The sequence below is a fragment of the Onychostruthus taczanowskii genome, unplaced genomic scaffold (genome assembly GCF_017590055.1).
Source record: "Onychostruthus taczanowskii isolate IOZ18803 unplaced genomic scaffold, ASM1759005v1 scaffold17, whole genome shotgun sequence".
In the NCBI taxonomy this organism is placed as follows: Eukaryota; Metazoa; Chordata; class Aves; order Passeriformes; family Passeridae; genus Onychostruthus; species Onychostruthus taczanowskii.
The window spans coordinates 8,889,275-8,908,859 of record NW_024498906.1 but is presented as its reverse complement, the minus strand read 5'-3'; the positions used below and the strand labels follow the sequence as shown (position 1 = coordinate 8,908,859).

The following is a 19,585-nucleotide window of genomic DNA, read 5'->3' as shown; positions in this document are numbered from 1 at the left end:
AGAGACAGCGCTGGGCTCGGCCACAGTGTCTCGGTTTCTTTTTAACAGCGGAAAACGTGCGATTAGCAGGCAGACGGGCGGAGACTAGCAGCCCTGCGCGCACACACAGCCCGCAGCTCTGTCTCCGTGCCGTGTAATCCCAGCGCTCAGCCCTTCTGCACCCCCTCATTAAAAACCCGGAGATTTCCTCCTCCTCCTCCGCTCTCCGAGGAAAACAACGCCTGCCACCGCCTGAACCCTGGCAGCGCCGCCCGCCCCGCACCGTCCGCCCGGAGGCCGCCCAGGGGCCCCGCGCTCCCCGGCGCCCTGCACGGCGAGCTGCGCGGTTCCCGGCACTCGGCTTCCTCCCGGGAGGCTGATTCTCGCCCCCCCATCGCAAAGGGCCGCCCCCGATGGGACGCACAGCGGGGGCTGGGGGGGGGGTGTGGGGAAAGCTGGCTACAATCCCCTCTATCCCCCGTTTCCCGTCCCCAGGGGCTGCTGCTCCCCCCTGCTAGGGCGGCTGCTCGTTTCCCCCCCACGCCCTCCCTTTATCCATCCCGAGGGGGAGGGTGGGGTGCGCCGAGCCGGAGCTCCCCGCTCTGGGGCCGGCGGCGGGGAGCAGCGCCGAGATCGCCCGGGAGCCCGCGATCCCGCGGTGGAGCTGGGCACCGCCGCCCACGGCCCCATGAACAGCGCTTTATTCCGCAGCGCTCAAACCCCTCATTGTGTTTGGCAGAATCACCTGCCTCCTCCGGAGCCGAGCGATTAATTTAATGCGATACAGAGTGCGCTCCCTCCCGGCCCCTCCTCAGCGGGGAGATCTCCGCTGGGCGCTCCGCGCCGCGGAGGAGGGGCACGGCACAGCACGGCGGGGCACGGCACGGCACGGCAAAGCGGGCTGGCATCCTCCGAGCACCGGCTCTCCCGGCGGCGCCCGGGGAAACATTCCCCGCCCGGTAGCGGTGGAGCGTCAGCTCCAATCGGAGTCGCACACAAGCATCCGCCGCGCAGACCTGCTCGGTGCCCGGGGGGGCTGCGAGGCGGGCGGGGGCCGAGCCGTGCCTGGCCAGGGGATTTGATGGGTCGTTGGCTGCGCCTGGGGAAAGGCGGGCGGGCGGGGGGGTGGTTGGCTGCGCCTAGCGATGGGGGATTTGAGAGGAAAGGGGAGGGGGGCTGAGCCCGGTGGAGGGGGTGCTGAGAGGGGGGGTGGGGCGGTCCGCGCTCGGCGGGGGGCGACGTGGTAGGGGGGCCGCCGGCTGCGCCCGCGGAGGGGGCATGAGGTGAGGGCGGTGGGAGGGAGAAGCGTCTCCTCTGTTTCTAATAAAGGAAACGACTTTTATTGAACGATAAATGCAGGGGAACGAAAGTCGTGTGGGTGCGCCTAGTGGGGGCGATTGATTTGGCAGGGGAGGGGTGGCGGCTGCCCGTGCCGGCGCGGGCTGTTTGGGGCGGGAGGGGCCGGCTGGCCTCGGCTGCTCCTGCTCGGGAGGGATCACGGGGAGGGGGCGTTGGCCGCCCCGCTGGAAGGGGACGAGGGCTGCCCGTGTTCCTGGCGGGGGGGACTGAAGCGGGGGAGTGCGGGATGCTCGCGGTGGGGGGTCCGGCGGGAAGGGGACGTGGGCCATGGGGTGGTGTCGCCTGCCTCTCTCGGGCAGGGGGGGCTGAGGGGGAGGTGTCGGCTGCGCCTTGCCAGTTGGGATTTGATAGGGGCGGTAGGAGACACGTCTCCTGTTTCTAATAAAGGAATCGGCTTTTATTGAAGGATAAATGCAGAGAACCAAAGTCGTGTGGGCTGCAGCCGCCGAGCTTCGTTAGCTGCCGATGTGACTGTGAAGATAAAACGCTCCACAATAACTCGAGCGCGAATAGCGCCGAGGATGGGGACGCGCATTCCCCGATGGCCTTGGCCTCCCGGCCCCCTCAGCCCCGGCCCCCTCGGCCCCGGCCCGGCGGCAGAAGGTGCCCGGGGAGCCTCAGACCGTGTTAACGGCTCGGCCTTGGGACTTCGCCAAGTTTCTCTGACTTAGGGGAACTCTGGGGATGAGTAATCGCGCCAGGCTAGGGTTTGGGAGGGAGTTTTTTTTCGCTCGCTCGCTCTCTCGCTCTCTTCTTTTTTCCCCTTGTCATCAGCTGCTGACCCACTCACTTCGAGAGCACGGCACCGACGGGTTTCTGAGAACGGGGGCAGGAGGAGATCGGGGGTGTGGCGAGCCTGGGGAAGCCCCCCCACCGTCTTGGCTCTCCGCCGAGCCACCCCTGCTCCGCTCCGGCCCTAAGCACGTAGGGGCAGCGCGGGGTCGCTGCTATCACGTTTCCCGTGCGGTGCCCTCGATTTGTCTTTGCCGGGGGACAAGGGGACGCACGCACTCCCACTCCAGACACACCTCGCTGCCTCGCGTGGAGGTTTCCCAGGGCAGCGAGGATGCGGAGCTGCCGCTCATTGCCCTCGGGAAGGGGCCGGGACATCTCGATTTATCGCAAGTGGCGACGGCTCAAGGACGGGAGGGGGAAACTCCGGGCCCAGGGAGAGGCCCTCGGGAACTGGGAAGCAGCGCGTAACCCCGGCCGCGGCCGTGGCAGGCGCGCCGGGCCGGGGCGGAACAGCGCCCGCATCCTCCCGCGGGCCTCGGGGCGGGCGCGGCGGGGCCCTGCCCGGTGCCGCAGAGGGCAGGGCCCCGCCGTGTGCACCGGCACCCTGCCCGCACACGGCCTCCGTCTGTGCCTGCCGGGCAGCGGGGCGCGGGGGCGGCCGAGAGGCTCGGAGTCAGAACCGGCTCGACGCCGAGCACGGCCCGCCCACAGCGGATCCTGCAGCTCGGCTGGGGACAGGCCGCGCTGCGGGAGTGTCGCCGTCGGGGGTGCTGCGGGCAAGGCAGCCCGGCTCTCGCTTTGCCTCAGCCCCGCAGCCCGTGGGGCTTTTCCAGCGCAGATCTCTGCCCGCTCTACCGGCAGCGAGGGGCCGGTCCCCCGCCTGCGACGGGGACGGCGAGCGGGCAGGGCCGAGGAGCGGCGGGGAGCCACTAATCTCGGCGCCTGACAGGTTTCGGTCCTCTGATTACCTGCGTGATTTGGCTTCCGAGAGGCGCTCCATGGAGCGGCTGCTGCCCTTGTTTGGGTACCGTGATGGCGGGGGGGGCGCGGGGGAGCGGCGTTGTAGAGAGATGAAGTGAGGACGGGGTTTTAAATGGCACTTGTGAACGGAAAATACTTTTATTTTCCCTTGGATTTTTGAAGCTGTTTTCGAAATGAACATTTTCCGAGATAAGAGGTGACCGATCAGAATCGCTGGGGGGAGGTTGTAAGCAGACGTTTTGCCCCAGCTTACTGTTATCTTATCTTTCACACTTGCAGGGCGAAAAAGTGGCTTATCTTTATACCCACCCCCCTCTCGCCTTAATTGCTAAAAACACTGTGAAGTGTTAAGTACAGGACTAAAGAATCTCTCCGCGTGTCTGCCATGCGAGTGAAGGGGCGGGAGTGGGGGGTGTCCGATTTTAAAAATTAGGGGCTTTTCTCTGGAAAGGTACACACATGTACGCGCCGAGAGCCCCTCCCTGCCTTCGCTCTGCTGCTGCTTTGATGTTGCAGGCTCTCATTTCATATGTATGCACCCCAACGAGCTACCCGCCGCTGCCGGGCTTCCAGCCGGGGCGCAAATCCCGCTCGGCAGCCCGGGGCCGCGCCGCGGGGCGCGGGCGCGGAGGGCGGCGGAGGCCTCCGCTGTCACCTCTGGGGCGGAGTGAATAACCCCAGTGTTTATGAACCCGGGCTCGGAATTGGTATTCAGCGCCGAGCCACCGTCTCCTCGCTTTCTCTCCCCACCCCCTTCGAAACAAAACACAACACAAAAACAAAACCAGAAGGAGGACGGAGGTGATTCATCGACTGTATCCAATTATTAACATACAAGCTGTAGTCTGCACAAACACACCTTCAAACCATGGCGGTTCCCCCGGCCGCCGTATTATGTTTAAACTCGGGAGCATGGTGGCTTCTGTTCCTCCGCCAAGTCACCGCTCGCTACCGCTCCTCCCCAGGCCGCCGAGGGACGGGGACGGGCCGCAGTCCGCGCCTCCCGGGGCTCAGGGACCCCCACCGCGGAAAGGGGTTGTAGCCTCCAGCTCCCGCGCATCGCCTTCAAAGGCGAAGGCTCAACCTCGTCCACGTCGCTTTCCGCCGGGCCGGGGTTTTGTCTGGCTCCCGTTCCCGTTCGCCCCCTGAGCCCGGCACGCCGCCCTCCCGCCGAGCCCCACCGCTGCCCCCCGCTGGGACGGGGGGAGGCGAGGAGAGCCATAACCTCGCCGGCGCTATTTTTACTCCTCTCCAGACTTGTGCGGCGCACGCCCCCTCCCCTGCAGGGCCTTGCCTAGCGGCTGCATCTCTCCGCTCTCAGGAGCGACCGGGGCCGCCCGCCTTTCACCTCCGCCTGCCCCGCCGGCCCCAGCGCCGGCACGGCCCGGCCCCTGCGCCCGGGGCAGCTCCCGCAGCAGCCCGAGGGGACAGGGCGGGGGCGGGGGACACGCACACGGGCGCGCCGCAAGCAGACAAAATGGCCGTGGTATGCAAGTGGGAGAGGTGGAGGGGGCAGCTCGCAGCCAGCCTGCCCTCCTCTTGCAGCTGGGCTGCCGGCCCCCTTCCCCAGAGCGGGGCCCGGGCCGCGCACCGAACCCCGGTGGGCTCGGCGCTGCGAGCTCTGAGCTCTGCCCGGGCCCGGCGAGAGCTTCCCCCGGCCGCGGCGCGGCAGGCCGAGCTCCCCGGCTGGGGGCAGGCCGATGGAGCACAGCGAGTGTTTGTCTGCTTGTCCCTGCCGGGCTGTCCCCTCCGGGCGCCGAACGGGGACCGGACGATCGCGGGCATCTCCGCTGTTCCGTGGAGCGGGGAAGGGGTGCGGAGCGAAGCAAACGCAACCGGAGCGATTTGTCATTCGCCTTTGTAAGAAAGATAGCGGCGCTTAGTCCGTGAACCGAGCGCGTTTCGGGCTCTTCTGGAAAGAAAATTACGGATCTCCTGTCAACGGAGTAGCCCTGAACTACGAAGTAAAATTATAGTAGTTCTGCTATGCAAAACCCTTTTGATTGCACGGGGAGTTTGCATGGCGGTGTTACAATATGCTGACGCCGTGTCAGGTCTGAAAGCGCTGCAGACCCTGTATAACGCCAATTGAGGCTTGTCTTGTTTTGTTATTCAGATTTCTACACTTCCATTAAAAACAGCCTTACAATAACCAATGATAAAGGTCTGATTTAAGACACACTCAACCAGGGCAATTCAGAGCTTAGGACAGTGATCTGTTATTTATAGGCTTTTCCTAGCACTCATCACCAGGCTGTCTGAGCACCTCGCTCGCATTAATTCATTTTACCTTCGCAGCGCCCATCTCCCCTCTGTCTGATTTCCCGTGCCCGAAGGACTGGCGTGCTCCGGCTGCCGTTTGGGGAGCAGGGGAGCGGGCCGTGGAAGGGCCAGGGCCCGGCCTCGCCACTCCTGCGGTTTAACCCTCAACTTTCTGAGGTGCGCGGGCCGGGGCGCGGGGAAGCTTCCAATTAGAGGCGGCGCTGGAGGTAAATGAGAGCCGGCGTAAAGCCATCCCACTTGGAAGCCTCCTGCGAGAAGCCTATTCTGCCATTAACAATGGATTTGTCTTTACGAGGAGGTTAAGTACTTAGCATTATCGGAGCAGCCGTTTTTGCGAGCGCATCCTCGCCCCGCTTCTCGGCGGCCGCAACAGCAGCGACAGAGCGGAGCCCCCCTCCCCTCCCGGGGAGAGAGCAGTGTGCAGCGGCCTGACCCGGGGGTCAGCTCCCTCCGGGGCGTGTGGGAGGGGGGGAGGCCGCCCTGTAATCCGCAAGGCAAGAGCATGCTTTGAATTTTCCGGGGTTAGCTCGGCGGTGCCCGCCGGAGCCGCGCTGGGGAAGGCGGCGGGGCGCGCAGCCGGCCGGGGCAGGCCGCGGGAGGAGCGAACTGAAGCCCCAATGTCTTCGCCGGGAGCCGCCAGCCTCCCGCTGCAAAGCTCGGGGACCCAGGGAACAAAAAAGGCACAGAGGCGAACAAGCGTGGGTCTGTTCCTCCCCGCCACGAAGGAAGCTGCGTTCACAAAGAAAGTTTACGGTTAAAAATAAAAGCGGAGCAAGTTTACCCCGAGATAACTTTTAAGTCATTAGCGATAAACAAAAAAACCCCCCCAACCACCCCTGCCCCAAGCATCCAGCCCCACGCTGTAGGCACACAGTTGTGATCCGGACTTCGCAGCCAGGGGGAAGGGAAGGGGGCGACTTTTGTGATGCAAGTGTGGGCCGCTGGCACCGCAGATCCAGACCTGTGGGGAGAGACAAAGCCCAGATCAATGAAGCCGGGAAGCTGCGGCCACCTCGCCAGGAAACGCGCTAGTTCTGCTTTCATATAGAAAGAAGCAATTTTAATGAGGTTTTCCTAGAAAAAGAAAAAAAAAAAATCCAACAGAGGCCTCCCCTCCAGCTGTGTGCCTGTAACTCACGTGTGTTCAATCTAATAACTTTTAATGTCTAGCCCTAAAACATCTTTATAAAAAATAGCTTTACAGCGTAATAGGCCAGGTGTCCTTCTGCTTGTTATTGGAGATTAAAAAAACGTGTGGGAGCCCTTTCAGATGCGTGGCCCGCCGCACCAGGATCAAACCCGGCTGCTACTCGGGGCAGTGCTCCCCGCCGGCCGGCACGGTGGGACCGCTGCCCGTTCCCCATACTCGGCGGCTTCCAGAGCTCCCCTGCGAGGAAGCTGAGCGGTGCGGCTGCCGTTTCGGGTTTCAGATTGTGGATATTTCACTTCTGCTTTCAGACGGGCGAGTTTTTTTAAGAGACACAGTGAAACTCCACAGCCCGTGATGGCAGTTTCATGAAATGCCAACCCTCTGGCCATGACCCGGCTGCGTGTGTGTATATGTGGTGTGTGTGTGCTTTTCTCTGAACTCTGTGTCCTTTTGCCGTGCATTGGGCGACCCCACTTATTTTTTCTTTTTTCCCCCCAGACGTAGTATATCTTCTCTATTAAACGCTTCTGGATTTGGCAGGGTGGGAGCTTTAGCAGGGACAACTTCGGAGAACTCTCATTTTTCCACCTTCAGAGCTAAGCAGCGGCGCAGAGCAGGCAGGCAGCCCCGGCCGTCCTGCTCCGCCGTTGAATTCCCATCGCCCTGCTTGCTGCTCCGGCGCCCTCGGTGAGGGAAGCTTTTGCAGCTCATAGCGTCTCTTCAGCCTTTTCGCGCAGGGTCCTGAACGAAGCGATTAAAAATCCCCCCTGGGGCAAACTGTCCGCGTTAATCGCCTGGCGTTTGGCTGGCAGTCGCTCCCACACGGAGCGGCGGCGAGAAGGGCTCGATGCGGCGCCGGCGGCGCTGAGGTGGCAGAACTCCCGCTTCCCCGGGAAGGCGCCGGGAGGTGCGGGGGAGCAGAGGGGCCGAGAGCCCGCCTGGCCCTGAGGCCGGGGCCGCCCCGGGAGCTTCCACGCCGCGGGCTCTGCGAGACCAAACCTGGGAGTATCAGCGGGGATGGGCGTTATGAACGGGAAATTTACGAGTCGAGCTCGCTGAGCCAAAAGTTGCCTTGCCAAAGTAAATAGATGCAGCCGATAACTACCAACCCGGAGATTAAAGGGCTCCACGATCCGGGCAGAAATCTTAAAGCAGCCCTAGAAATGCCAGCGAGGGAAACGGCGCTTCAGTCGTGACACCACCCCGGGTTGCCACACTGCTCACACCGGGTAAAAAGCGCGTTAAGGGCTGCCAAAGCCGGATCAGGCGAAAACGCGCTTTAATAAGGTCCCCCTCGGCCCCCCCGCCCCCCGCAATGCAGACGTTGACAAACGAGTGGCTTTTTTTCCCATCCCGATTCAGAGCTCGGAGAAGCGGACGGGGGGAAGCGGGGAAATCAGCGCGGCCGAGCCGCGGACCACGCGAAGTTGGGGGCGGCGGGTGGGACCCAGAGAGGGGCCCCGGCGTCGGGGGGCGACACACCCCCCTCGGCGAGTGTGAGAGGCTGCGGCCGAAAGGGTCCGCTCGTGGTGTGACCCCTGCGGGGGGTTACGACGGCTGCGAGCCCTCGGCAGGTCCTGGGGGAGCGGGGATGCCTTTGCGCGACGGGGGAAACCCGCAGCCGGCGGGTGTGACTGTGGGCGCGGGTTGCATCGCCGGGGGTATTCCAGGCGCCGCTGGGATCACGGGGGAAGCGGGGTGGGGGGGGCCGGGAGCGCCCGGCGGAGGGGCCGCGGAGGCTCGCAGCGATGTCTGGCAGCGCCGCCGCCGCCGGGGTTTTGACAGCTTGGCGGAGCGGAGTGAACGGAGCTTTATGGTAATTGCGGTTCTCCACTGGCCTTCTGGGTAGCGAGAGAGGGGAGTATCGGCGGGGCGGGGGGGCGGCTTTCCCCTCCTGCCTGCCGGGGAGCGCGGGAGCGCGGAGTCCCCCCCCGGGGCGCCGCAGCTTGGCAGCGACCTGTGCCAGCCGGGGGGAGCGAGCGGGGCGAGGGGCTGGCGGCGCGGCGAGGGGGGGCAAATCAATTAGTCAGGGCAAGGCGGGGAGCGGGCGAGCGGCCGGGCGAGCCCTGCCTGAGCAGGGAAACGCAGCCAGGGGAGGGGGAAACTTGCTGAGGGAAAAAGCGGTGGCGGCGCTGCTGCCGCTGCTGCTGCTGGCGGCGGCTCCCTCGGTGCAGCGCCTGCCCGGGGGGAGGGGAAGGGAGGGGAGGCGACGGCTGGAGGAGGAGGAGGAGGAGGAGGAGGAGGGAGAGAGGGAGGGGGGATGCGAGGGGAGCGCAGCGTGCAGCAGACGGAGCCCGGTCTCCCAGCGGCAAGGTGAGGAAGAGCGGCTTTCCCGGCGGACTATAGAGGGGAGGGGGGGGGGAGAGGAAGAAAAAGAGAGAGAGAGAGGAGGAGAAGAGGAGGAGGAGGAGAATTAAATCCCCAGCCACACACACACAAAGCCGCGGCGGCCAGGGCACGGGAGACGGCGGCGCGGGCGAGATGTGGGGAGCGCCGCGCTCGCCAGCGCAGGAACTTCGCCCGGAGCAAGCCAGCAACATGGCGCTGCCAAACCAGAGCCGGCAGCCGGAATGAGCATCGCGGGCTGCCGCTCCCACTCCCGCTGCTGAGCCCAGTCGAGCCGAGGAGCAAAGCCCTTCCCGCGGGCACCTGCCCCGTCGGCGCAGAGGGCGGCCACGCTCCCGCTCCCCGCGCCCCGCAGCTCCCTGGTCTTTCCGCGCCCCTTCCCCGACCTGCCCGCGCTGGGGCAAGCCGCGGCACACGCACCCACGGAGAGGGGGAGTCGGATCGTGAAACTTTTCTCGCCTCTTCTTCCCACCCCCGACGGGGCTGCCCTTCAGGGAGAGCAGCAGGGCCAGCCGACGGTGTGGGGACCCGCGTCTCGGACCGCGCACGCCACGGCCCCGCGGCGCGGCAGGAAGGTCAGTGTTGGGCTCCGCGAACAGCTCCCGTGCGGAAGCGCCGCCGCCGAGTCCCGCGGTGACGGGGCGGTTGCGGGGCTCCCCGCGGCCGGCCGCGGGAAAGGCAGAGCGGCGGCGTGGCGGAAAGTTACGGTGCGGGGCAGCGGGGCTGGGGCGGGAGTGGCGGGGAGGCGGCGGCGGGGGCAGGAGGGTCTAGGGGAGCGCCTCCGGGGCTGCGGTGTCGGAGGGGAAGTTTGGAGGTAGTTGCTTGTGAAGATGCCTGTTTGGGGCAGCGGAGGCACCGGGAAGCACCCGATCGCGTTGTCGGCTCCGGTGCGCCCGTGTGGGGAGTGGTGGCGGTGTTCCCGTCGTCTCGCACTTTGTGATTGGGAAGGCGCCGGAGCAGCGGCGTTACGGGGGCTCCCGTGGGACGGGGCGGGCAAGGAGCGGCGCTGCCGGCTCGCGGAGCGGGGAGAGCTCCCGCGCCGGGCGGGCCGGGCTCCGCGCTCCCCGCCCCGAGCAACGCGCGGTCCGGCGGCCGCGGGCAGGTGAGCGGCGGGCAGAGCCCGCTGCCGGCTGCCTTCTCCCCGCCGGGAGAGCCCGAGGCGCTGCTCCCCCCTGTCCCTCCGCCCCGGCGGGGCGGTCGCCGCGGCGCACGTGGGACAGGGCGGCCCGGGGCTTTCCCGTGCGCGGAGCTGTGCTGGCGTGAAGTCCGGCGTGACACGGAAGTTTAGTCAGCCCGAAAATGTAGTTTGGAGTTGGGAGAGCGAGCCAGAGGGAGGCTCGGGGCTTGCCATCAATGGGGCAGCCGGAGGGGGACGGCCAGGCGGGGAGGCAGCGGAGGCTGCTTTGTGAAGGCAGGGCCAAGTGGGGCGGCTCTGCGCAGCATATGAGGCATGCATTTGATGTTCGCGGAGCGAGTCCGGGGGCGAGGGCTGCGGAGCGTTCACGTTCCTCTTTCTTTCTCGATGTGTGTACGGTGGGTGGTTTGTTTGTTGGTTTTTGTTTTTTTTTTTTTTCTTTCCCCTTCCTCCTTCCTCCCTCCCTCCCTCTCATTTCCGCGATGTCTGTCGGATCCTGGGTTTGGCGATCGCAGAGGGGGCGAGAGGAAGGCGAAGAGCACCTCCCCCATTTACCCCAACAAGAAAAAAAAAAAGGCCCCGACCATAGCGAGCGGTGTAAAACTGACAAAGTGTGGGGACTGACTTTAATGGTATCGCCTCGGAGCTCCTCGCAGCATTAATTCCCACTAATGAATCTTTTCCAGAAACTCCGTTCATTGCTTTCATCTGCTCTTTAGAGCCCGCAGCTTTTGTATTCGTGTTTGCATTAAAAAGGGGGGGGGGCGGGGGGAGCCCAACCCGCACCACGTAGCCAAGCCCGGATTTTCCAAAGGTTTCTATTAACTTTTTTTTTTTTTTTTCCCCGCCCCCTCCCCGTGGCCCTACCGCGGGGGGCGGCCGGGAAGAGCAATGCCCCGCCAGAGCCACTTGGGAACAAAGCTGGGGGCGAGAGCGGGCGGGCGGTGCGGGGTCTGGGTGCCCCGGGCAGCGCCCGCACCCCCCGCCGGTGACTCCGCCGCTCCCGGGTCACCGCCGCCCGCGCTCCTCCCGCAGCTCCGTGCGCGCCGCTGCCCGCCGAGACCGGCGTTCCGCTGCCTCCGGCCGCCGCTCTCGCCGACTTTCGTCCCCGAGGTGCTGAGGCTTGCCTGTCTGTCTGGAGCCCGGTGCTGTCGCCCTTGCGACACACCGATTCATTTCCTTTCGGTTCTGCTGTTGGAGCCGCTGGGTGGTTTTTTTATTTTTCCTTTTTTTTTTTTTTTTTTTTCCCTTCCCGAGAGGTAGCCAGCGCAGCGCTCACCCTAATTGCTTTTAGGAGGATTAGGAGCAAATTCCTCCTCCCCCAGCGCCCCCCCCGCCGGGTTGCCTTCGCGCGCCGGGGTTGCAGTTTATCCCTGGTGCAGTTCTTTGAATTGCTGTCACAAATAGGTGACTCAGAGTTAATTAGGAAGTATGCACCGGATCAATGGGCTGCACAGCTCATTAGTTATTCCCCAGCCTTTTGCAGCGTTGGACCTCCGGCTCCTCGCCCCGTATACCTCTTTAATACGCAACCTGGAGGGCTGGCAGGGCCCGGGGAGTACTTCGGGTGAGGGGGGCCGGGTGCGAAGGGGCGTGATGAATACGGATATTGAAGCTTCCAGGATGGGAGGTTGCATATGGACGAGTGACCGGGACCCCTAGTGCTCCCCCCAGTCCCTCCTGCCCCTGCTATCAAACCTGCACGGGCGTGGTGGGCCCTCGCCCCCCCCGAGATCGGAGGGACGAGCCCGGAATGTTACCAAAAACAAAAAAACCCCCCAAAAAAAAAAAAAAAAAAAGAAAAAAAAGAAAAAAGTGTGTGTGTTTATTGGAGCGTACGTTGCGAGAGCAGACAAAATCTCATTTGTCAGGCATGAAGGTGGGCTGTGTGGAAGGCTATAAATATACCGGGGAGGATTGTATCGCGGTCACTTTTCTGTTCTTCGCCATTTCTAAGGTGAGTGGCGGAGGCTGAGGGACCGGGCAGGGGCTTCTCCTGGTATTGTTTGTCCGTCTGTGATAGATCGGTCTAGACAGCCGCTCAGGCTCCCTGCGAGCTCAGGAACCGGAGCCTGAAAGGGAGAGTGGGGGAGACGGAAAAGGTCACCGCGATATTTTTTCTTTTTTTCCCTCCCTCTTTTCTTCCTTTTTTTTTTTTTTTTTTTGTGTTGGTGGTGATGGTTGTTAACCCTTCACGCCAGAGCGGATCGGGGCTGGCTATCCCGGTCTGGAAAGATGCGGCAGCGCAGCAGCGATCGTAGGGATGATGTTGGAGCGGGGGGGGGCGACGGGGTAGCGCGCCTCCGGGCCCCGGCACTGCCCCGTCCATCTAATGGCTTTATACGAGATGTTTCCCACAACAGGAAAAGAGTTCACGAGGCGAGTGCCAGATGATTTCGTTCCCAGGAGTTTCCTCTCTGGAAACTCCGAGGAGCTCTTGGAGCCGGAGTCAGGCCAGCCACAGGGCCGGGGCAGCCGCCGCAGCCCCTCGGGCTCGGGGGTGTCGGGGTGTCCCCGGGGCTCTCCGCCCCTCGTAGCCCTGCCCTGCCCCCCCTCTTCCCGCGGGCCGCAGTGGAAATCCCGAGATGGAGGTTCCCGGCCCGCGCAGGGAGCGAGTTTCCGTGGCCGCCTTCGGGTTCCGTCAACTTCTCCCCCAGCAGCTCGGCGCCCTTCGCCCCACGGGGCCACATCTGTGCTCAGAGCGTGGGGCAGCCCTCGGCTCGTGTCTGTGCAGGACGAGCCGGGCGTACCTGCCTCGGGGTGTTTGGGAGCCCACGGGAGCGAACACACCTCGTGGAACGCAAGGGCAGGTGGAGAGCGGGGTCTGCCTTGCAGCTCGGGTGGGTCGGGGGTTGTTCGCTGCTCCTCCGAGCGTGTGTGCTTCCTTTTGTGCTTGAGACGTCCTCGGTGGATGAGATGCGATCCTGGCGTGCAAGCCTGGGCGGTACAGATTAAAAGCAGTTAAGGCTTTAGAGCGATAGATAAAAGCTGGTTTTGTTGGATTCGCCTGCAGCGCAGACCATTCCCATCCCTCTTTGTCTGAGCCCTGGTTCCGGGCGCTACAGCCTTATTGGAAATGCTCCCGAGCAGTCCACGCAGCCAGGGCAGCAGGCAGCTCAGCGCTTATTTACACGTCACATCTAAATACATCTCTAATTAGATAGAAGCAGCGCCGGAAATGGCAGATTTGTTGCATATCTAATACAGACCAGTGCAAACAGACTCAGCAGGGTTTCCCTCTCTTCTCCCCCCACAAAAAACCCCCGCACCACCAAGACCAAGCCAGTAATCTGAGAGCGAACAGAAATGACTTCTCCCATTTGGGTGCATTATGAACCACATTGGCGAATGTCTCTAATATTTAAAGCAATACTTGGGATGTGTGAGCTGAATGCCCAAATATGGACTGGGTCTTGAAACAATACTGGTGCCTTGGCTTTATTCCTGTGCTGGTGGACAATCCAGGCTCCGTGTCACACGCTGTATTTGCCTTTACCAGAATGTGCCAAGAGCTGTAGTTTCTCAGGCAGTTCAAAATTGTCATCCCTCTTCCCTCCTCTTCCTTCACCCCATGATAATACACTTTTTTGAAGATTGATGAGGAAGCCAAGGTCCCCTAACAGTGACTGAGCTGCAGGGGTGCCTGTACAGTCCATGCAAAGCAAACTTTCTGGATCTGTGCAGTTGCGAGAGTGCACAAAGTTGTTGACATGTTTTTATGTCTCCGTTTGTGGAGAAAATGGTCCCAGGTCACCACGGCCCAAAATAATGAGTGCTGCACATACCAGAGTAGTTTTGGCAATGTGTGGCTGTCGTTTACAAGGTCTCTCAACTCTGACCGATGAGTGGCCCCTGCAAAGACAGGCAGAAGGCCTGCTGCAGTTCAGGCCGTAGCTAAGCAGCCACGTTGCCCTCAGATTAAATATGGCTTGGAGTAATTCAGTGCTTAGTGTGGAGGACAAGTGATCTCGGATTTCTGCATGCCTCGACAGAGGTCTGTGCTCTTGCTGGGACCCTGCAGCGTAGTTGGGATGCACAGGTGATGTGCGATGCGCTGTCTTTCCCCCGAACACTGCAATACATCACATTTTAGTGTGGGCTTAAAGCAGCATGAAGCCGAGTTTAATACTTCCTCCTTAGGCTGGTGTTGCTTTAGAAATACTTGATGGCTAGAGCGGGCCTGCTCCCTTCTTTCTTGGCTTTGCAGTAACCTGGACAGTGGCACGGAGAGCCGGGCTCAGCCCTCTCAGATGCGCCGAGCAGCGCTCGCTGGCTGCATGGCGTGTGCGTGCCGGAGGGAGCGCCGGGGCCCGGGCTGCAGGCAGGGGGAGTTCCCCTGCCTGTGAGCAGATCCCGTTAATCCTCTGGCCTTTCAGGGAACCGGCTTACAGCAGTCGCTGCTCCGGAGCGACCTTTCCCTCTGACCTGACCTGCTCCGGTCCCCGGGCTGCGGCGGGCAGGGCGGTCTCTGCCAGGAGAGTGCATCCTTCCCCGGGTTTCTCCAGCGCTCCAGCAGAACGAGGTGGGGACGGAAAGGAGGAGGCCAAGAACTCCTTGCAAATGTGGCTTTAGGAAAGTTCTGCTGCTTTCCAGCAGGGAATTCATTTTTCCTTGTTTGCTGGACAGCAGTTCTTGGCTGAGGGGAGATTTTTTTTCCTCTCCTCTCTTCCATTGCTGGAAAAGTTAGTGGGTGAGAGCATCCCTCTGTACCTGCCTGCCTGTTTTCCAGAATTGTTGTCTGAATTATTTGGGACTCTTCCTTCACTCTTTGCACCCCAAAACTACCTCATGAGCTGATGGATTCGGTGCCATGTGATTAAACATGCAAGGAAGTCCTCTTGGAGAAGATCCTGACAGCATGAAATATAATTTGTGATCTGAAAGACAGTTTCCAGTATAATCTCATTATGCACCACAGACTCCCGGTGTTATTTTGTAGAAGGCGGACAATGATCAATTTACATTGACCTAGGGCTGGGTGAGCTTTTAGATGGTAATTGCCATATTGATTTGCATGCAAAAAGAAGACCTGCTAAAATTAAAGACCGGAAGCTAAATTAAATTTATTGTCTAGGTGCAAACTAAAAGACTTGTTAAAGTCTAGGATAGACTTGGAAAGCTATGAAATTGAGAGAAACATGATTCTCACCCTGATAACTCTGTAAAATGAATCTACATGATGGGACAAGGGGCTGCAAAGCACCCATTGTGAGTGGAGGCATACAAGCCGGGGCTGTTCCGTGTAAGCCCTGGCTCCCTAAACAATCAGAGAATAAAATATCTCCTCTGTCCAATGAAAATCTCGGTCTGAATGTTGGGATTGTCGTGCTAAGGAAAACAAAGCTTTATTTGGATAAGACAATTAAAGTGGAAAGCGCAGAATCCACCAGCCACGCTGGGAACAGCTCGTATAAAGAGCTGAGTGTGTTCAGAGGAGCTCAGGGGAAAGGGGAGGCTCCGGGCTGTGCTCAGTGGCCGAGCAGATCAGGCAAGCCTGTCATTGTGCTTCCTCTGCCTGCTCCTTGGCCAGGAGGGCTGAGAGTGCTCCCAGCCTTGGTGCTCTTCTTTCCGTGGCTCCTGCTGCCCTTGGAGTCATCTCCCACATCCAGGAGCTGCAGTGGCTTGGTGCTGTGGTGGGCTCCTTCCCCGAGCACCTTTAGACGGCCCACGGTGGGTTGCAGTCTGCCAGCTCATTCTTACTCAGAGCGTGGTTTGCTTTTCGTTTTCAGCTGGAGCAGTCTTACCCTGATACCTCACCTGGGGGCCTTGTACGCCTTTCAGTATTTGCATATTACAAAACATTTGGGCCTGTATCCTCAGTTACAAAAGTGAGAATTCCACATTCACGGGAGTATTGGAGTAGCTGGCACTTGGCACAGTTGATAGCAGAGGGAAGTACACCTGCACTTGCACAGAGAGCAGACTGCATGCTTGGGGCAGCCTGATGGGTGTCCTTGTCCCTGTGTGAACAGGTGCCTGTCCCTCACCCACCGCTGTGTTTCCCCTGTCTTCCCCTGCGGGGGGGTGGCATTGCATCTGGGAGTCTCCTGGAGGGGTGAGAGAGCTTTGTGGGGCTGGTTTAGTCATGGTTTGAGTATGGCATTTGTGTATGGTGACAGGTAGGGACAGAGAAGTGAAATCAAAGCTGGAGGGGCGTATTCTCATCTCTCCTTGAAATTCACAGAGAACTTGTTAATGGCACAAGAAGGGATGGGCTGGGCTCCTCTTTCTAAGTGTAAATTCCCTCCCTGAGCCAAACTTTCTCCATGTGAAAGCTCCTGGCTATGGAGAGATCCTACAGGGATCTCTGATCCTCGGGCAATCCCCTTTGCTCCCACGCCCTGGTGTGCTGGGTTGTGCTTTAAGCTTCTCCGACTTGCCCCCAGCAGTAGGAGGCTGAGCTGGGTGCTGAGGAAAGCCCTTCCCACAGGCTGCGGTCCCCTAGGCTCACCTTGCTCTGGCCTGATCGTGCTCCTCCGTGCAGTGTTTTCCTTTCCTCCTGTTCCAGTAGTCAAGCACAGAGTGGATTAGCAAAGCCCCGTGCAGAATTAAGCAGCCCGGTGTGAAGTTATGCGGAGCTCTGAGGACTGGCCTGCCTTCCCCTGCAGACCTCCTGTGCTGTGCCGTGCCGTGCCGTGCCAGGGCAGCCCAGGAGCAGTGGGCAAGGGTGGATGCTTCGATCGGTCTCCAGGCCTTGCTGGGCGAGGAGAGAAATACCTCTGGCTAAAGTTGGGAGCAGCAGGGGAAGCTGGAGCAGTACTTTCGCAAGCAGGAAGTGATCTCCCAGGGTAAACGTTTTAATGGAAGTGTAACCTGGCATTGCACAAAACCCCAACCCAGGGCGGGTGCTGCCAGCTGGGAGGATGCAGAGCTGGAGGAGACGCGTGGGAGGCTGTGCCCTGCAGTGCCAGGGGCGCCCACAGCGGAGCCCTGTGTGCGGAGCTGGAGGCGGCTGTGGCAGGGCCTGCCCTGAGCAGGTGGCTGAAGGTTGTCTTATTTTAGCTACAGAAGTATCTCTCTAGATCCATTACTGCGAGATCTCGTTTGCAATAAACTATATTGGCTCCCCTCTTTATACAAATTGCTGGTATGAAAGAAAACCCAGCCTATATGCATGGAGGCAGGCATGAGCTAGTGAGATCAGGTTTCCTACTGAGCTCCCAGAGGAGAAGTCAGCATTTGATTGAAGCTACACTTGGTTCTTGGTTCCCAGGGGACAGCAGCCCTGAAACACGAGAGCCCTCCCTCCTTTTTTCCCCCCTTCTCTCTCTTCTTCCTCTAAAAGCCTTTGTGCTGAAAGAGCCTCAGTAGGCACGAATCGCCTGTCTCTCACAAGACTGTGTTGCAGCCTTTGCTGACATTGTTCTGTTAGCAGTGGTTTTTACCAGGCCAGCAGATTTCTAGCTACGTATAGGCACTGAATAGTCGATGATACTGACCTGTGAATATGTACTGGTGTCTTTGGGTGGTGAATCTGATTCGGAAGTCGATTGGAGACTTGCCACATTAGTGTGAAGCACCATACCTGCCGGGTAGTACTGCCCTTTGGCAGGGTTAGGCCAAGATGGAGACATGCTTCCAATAAAGTCAGGTATTTTTCCTTACTGGTGCCGTCTCCCAAGCTGCATAGATAGAAAGTGTTATTTCAGCTCCTGTGGCCTCGTAAAGAGTTCATGCGGGACACAAATTTCAGAGAAAGTTGCCATGTCTTGGTTTTCCCTTAAGAGATGCACAATTTGGGTAATACCAGGACTCAGAATGGCAAGGAAAGGTTTTCTCGAACAGATTTATTTTCCCCATGCTTCTTTAAGTAAATTCCATGTCTCCTCCAACTTTGCTGCTGATGTAAAAATAAGTAAGGGCAGGGAAGGAGCTATGAGGATTTACACTCAAATTACAGCTGTGCCCAGCAAAAGGCCCTCTGAGAGTGTGCAGTGCACTCCTTTGCTTCCAGGTGGTTGTATCATGAACGAAGCTGGAGTCGTGCTTTAGGTTATTGGCATTTTTTTTTTCTTGTTATTTTTGGTTTTCCTCCTTACGGTGCAAAGGAGAAGGTGGAAGCGCGTCTCTGCCGCCCGGCTGAGCGGAGGGGCCGGTGCCGCCGCGGGTAGCGGGGTCACCGCCGCGGGTAGCGGGGTCACCGCCGCGGGCAGAGGTGGCGGAGGGGCCCCTCGGCGGGAGGTTCGCTGCGACAGCAGGTCGGACGCTGCCGGCGGCGGCCCCGTGCGAGGCTGCCGGGCAGGGATCGGGGGAAGCCCGGCTTTCCCGGGGAAGAGCTGCTCGGAGGCGCGCCGCGCCGCGGGGGCGAGCTCGCCGTGTGCCGCGGGGCGCTGCGCAGCTGCAGGCGCGGCTTTCCCCGCTACAGCGGGGTTCCCCCTCGCCTTTCCCAAAAGCCAGACCGAGAGCGGAGCTCAACTTGTGATTGTGCAGGCGTTTCGTCGGGCGTGAGTGCTGACTGGAAACCCCTCCGTGCTGTTGGGGGAGAGCCCCGCGGCGCTTGGCACCCACCGACATCGGGCTGGCGGAGCAGCACCCCGCAGCCCCGGCCCGGCCCGCAGAGCCCCCCGGGCAGCGCGGCTCCGCCTGGCCGACCTCCGGGAACAAGCACGTTTCTGGCCCCGGGGCGGGGGAGGTGGGTAGAGGGTGTTCCTTGTTTCGAGTAAACCAGCTGCAGTGGTTGATGGTAAAGCAATGAAGGCAGACACAATGCTGCTGTTGTTGGTTTGATCTCTAACTGGGGATTGTTAGTCTGGATTTAACTCTGTGGCAAGGGGGGCGGGGGTTTGGGGAGGCCCCGGGGCCCGGCGGCATCCCGGGCGGCGGCGGCGGGGCGCCCAGCCGCGCTGCCCTGCCGCCCGCCGCGACGCTTAGGCAAACGCCGCTGGCCGGGGAGAAGCGTTCCGCCCCCTCCCCCCGGCCCCTCTTTCCGCCTCCGCTTGATTTACAAGCGCAGGGAGGCAGCTGGAGGAGCGGCCGGCTCCGTGCCCGGCCCCGGCGCTGGGAATTCCCTCCTGGCGGCAGGTTTGCGCCGGCCCGGTGACTTTGCGGGAGCGGCGGGCGCGGTGTCCCGGCAGCCCCGCGGCAGGAGAGGGCAGCCCGGCTGCGAGCCTCGGCCGACCCGGGGCACGGCACGGTGCCGTGGCTGGCAGCAGTTTCCTTCACAAACACGTGTTGGCAGAGAAGTTGCCGCTTGAGATGGCAGCGTACGACCCCTGATAACCTGGATGTGCAGGGATCCCTGGAGGAGGTCTTCAGTGAAAAACTCCTCGTGCATAAATTTCCCGAGTGGCTATTTTCTGCTCAAAGCCTCTGCATCTAAGGCCCTCGGTTTGTCTTCTGAGAGTAGGATATAAAATGCTGTCTGTTCTTGAAGTTTGCTCCAGTACCCACAGTGATCTCCTGGCCCTTTCAGAAGAGCCTCTGGAAAGTCGAGGAAACTTGGAGAACTGGGTCCCAGCCTATATTTGTACCTGACATAATTTCGCTACCTACGAGAACCGCTGTGTTTTATATAGAAGTGACCTCCATGTACTATTGTCTTTTTGACGGGGCCTCTCTGGGGTGGAAAGCAGGTAAGAAGGGGAGATGCTTATTTCCTCCCTCACCCCCCTTTTACT

General features: G+C 61.0%; 2 protein-coding genes across 9 annotated transcripts in view; both read left to right on the top strand.

Annotated features, from left to right (window-relative positions):
- Window positions 1-1,879: 1,879 nt before the first annotated feature.
- On the top strand, window positions 1,880-5,241 carry LOC121333414 (collagen alpha-1(I) chain-like). Its single transcript, XM_041399705.1, has 3 exons — window positions 1,880-1,941; window positions 2,267-3,097; window positions 4,020-5,241. Exons 1-3 carry the CDS (start codon window positions 1,880-1,882, stop codon window positions 4,201-4,203), a joined length of 1,077 nt encoding a protein of 358 aa, XP_041255639.1. The 3' UTR covers window positions 4,204-5,241.
- A 3,509-nt stretch (window positions 5,242-8,750) lies between these two features.
- BCOR (BCL6 corepressor) overlaps window positions 8,751-19,585 on the top strand; it is a 59,754-nt gene continuing 48,919 nt past the window's right edge. For 4 of the 8 annotated variants that reach the window (XM_041399789.1, XM_041399791.1, XM_041399790.1 and 1 more), the window contains exon 1: window positions 8,766-9,408. The gene's annotated coding sequence lies outside the window, so the exon portion shown is untranslated. Of the gene's footprint in view, window positions 9,409-18,968; window positions 19,541-19,585 lie in introns of those variants that run through there. The other 4 variants (XM_041399785.1, XM_041399786.1, XM_041399792.1 and 1 more) reach the window with 4 other exon arrangements.

Excerpts from the sequence above, each read along its gene's own strand:
- LOC121333414 (XM_041399705.1), top strand. The coding sequence starts at position 1,880 with ATGGCCTTGGCCTCCCGGCCCCCTCAGCCCCGGCCCCCTCGGCCCCGG. Across the intron at positions 1,942-2,266 it reads CCCCGGCCCGGCGGCAGAAG|GGGCAGCGCGGGGTCGCTGC; the intron begins GTGCCCGGGGAG and ends CTAAGCACGTAG. Across the intron at positions 3,098-4,019 it reads CGGCTGCTGCCCTTGTTTGG|GCCGCCGAGGGACGGGGACG; the intron begins GTACCGTGATGG and ends GCTCCTCCCCAG.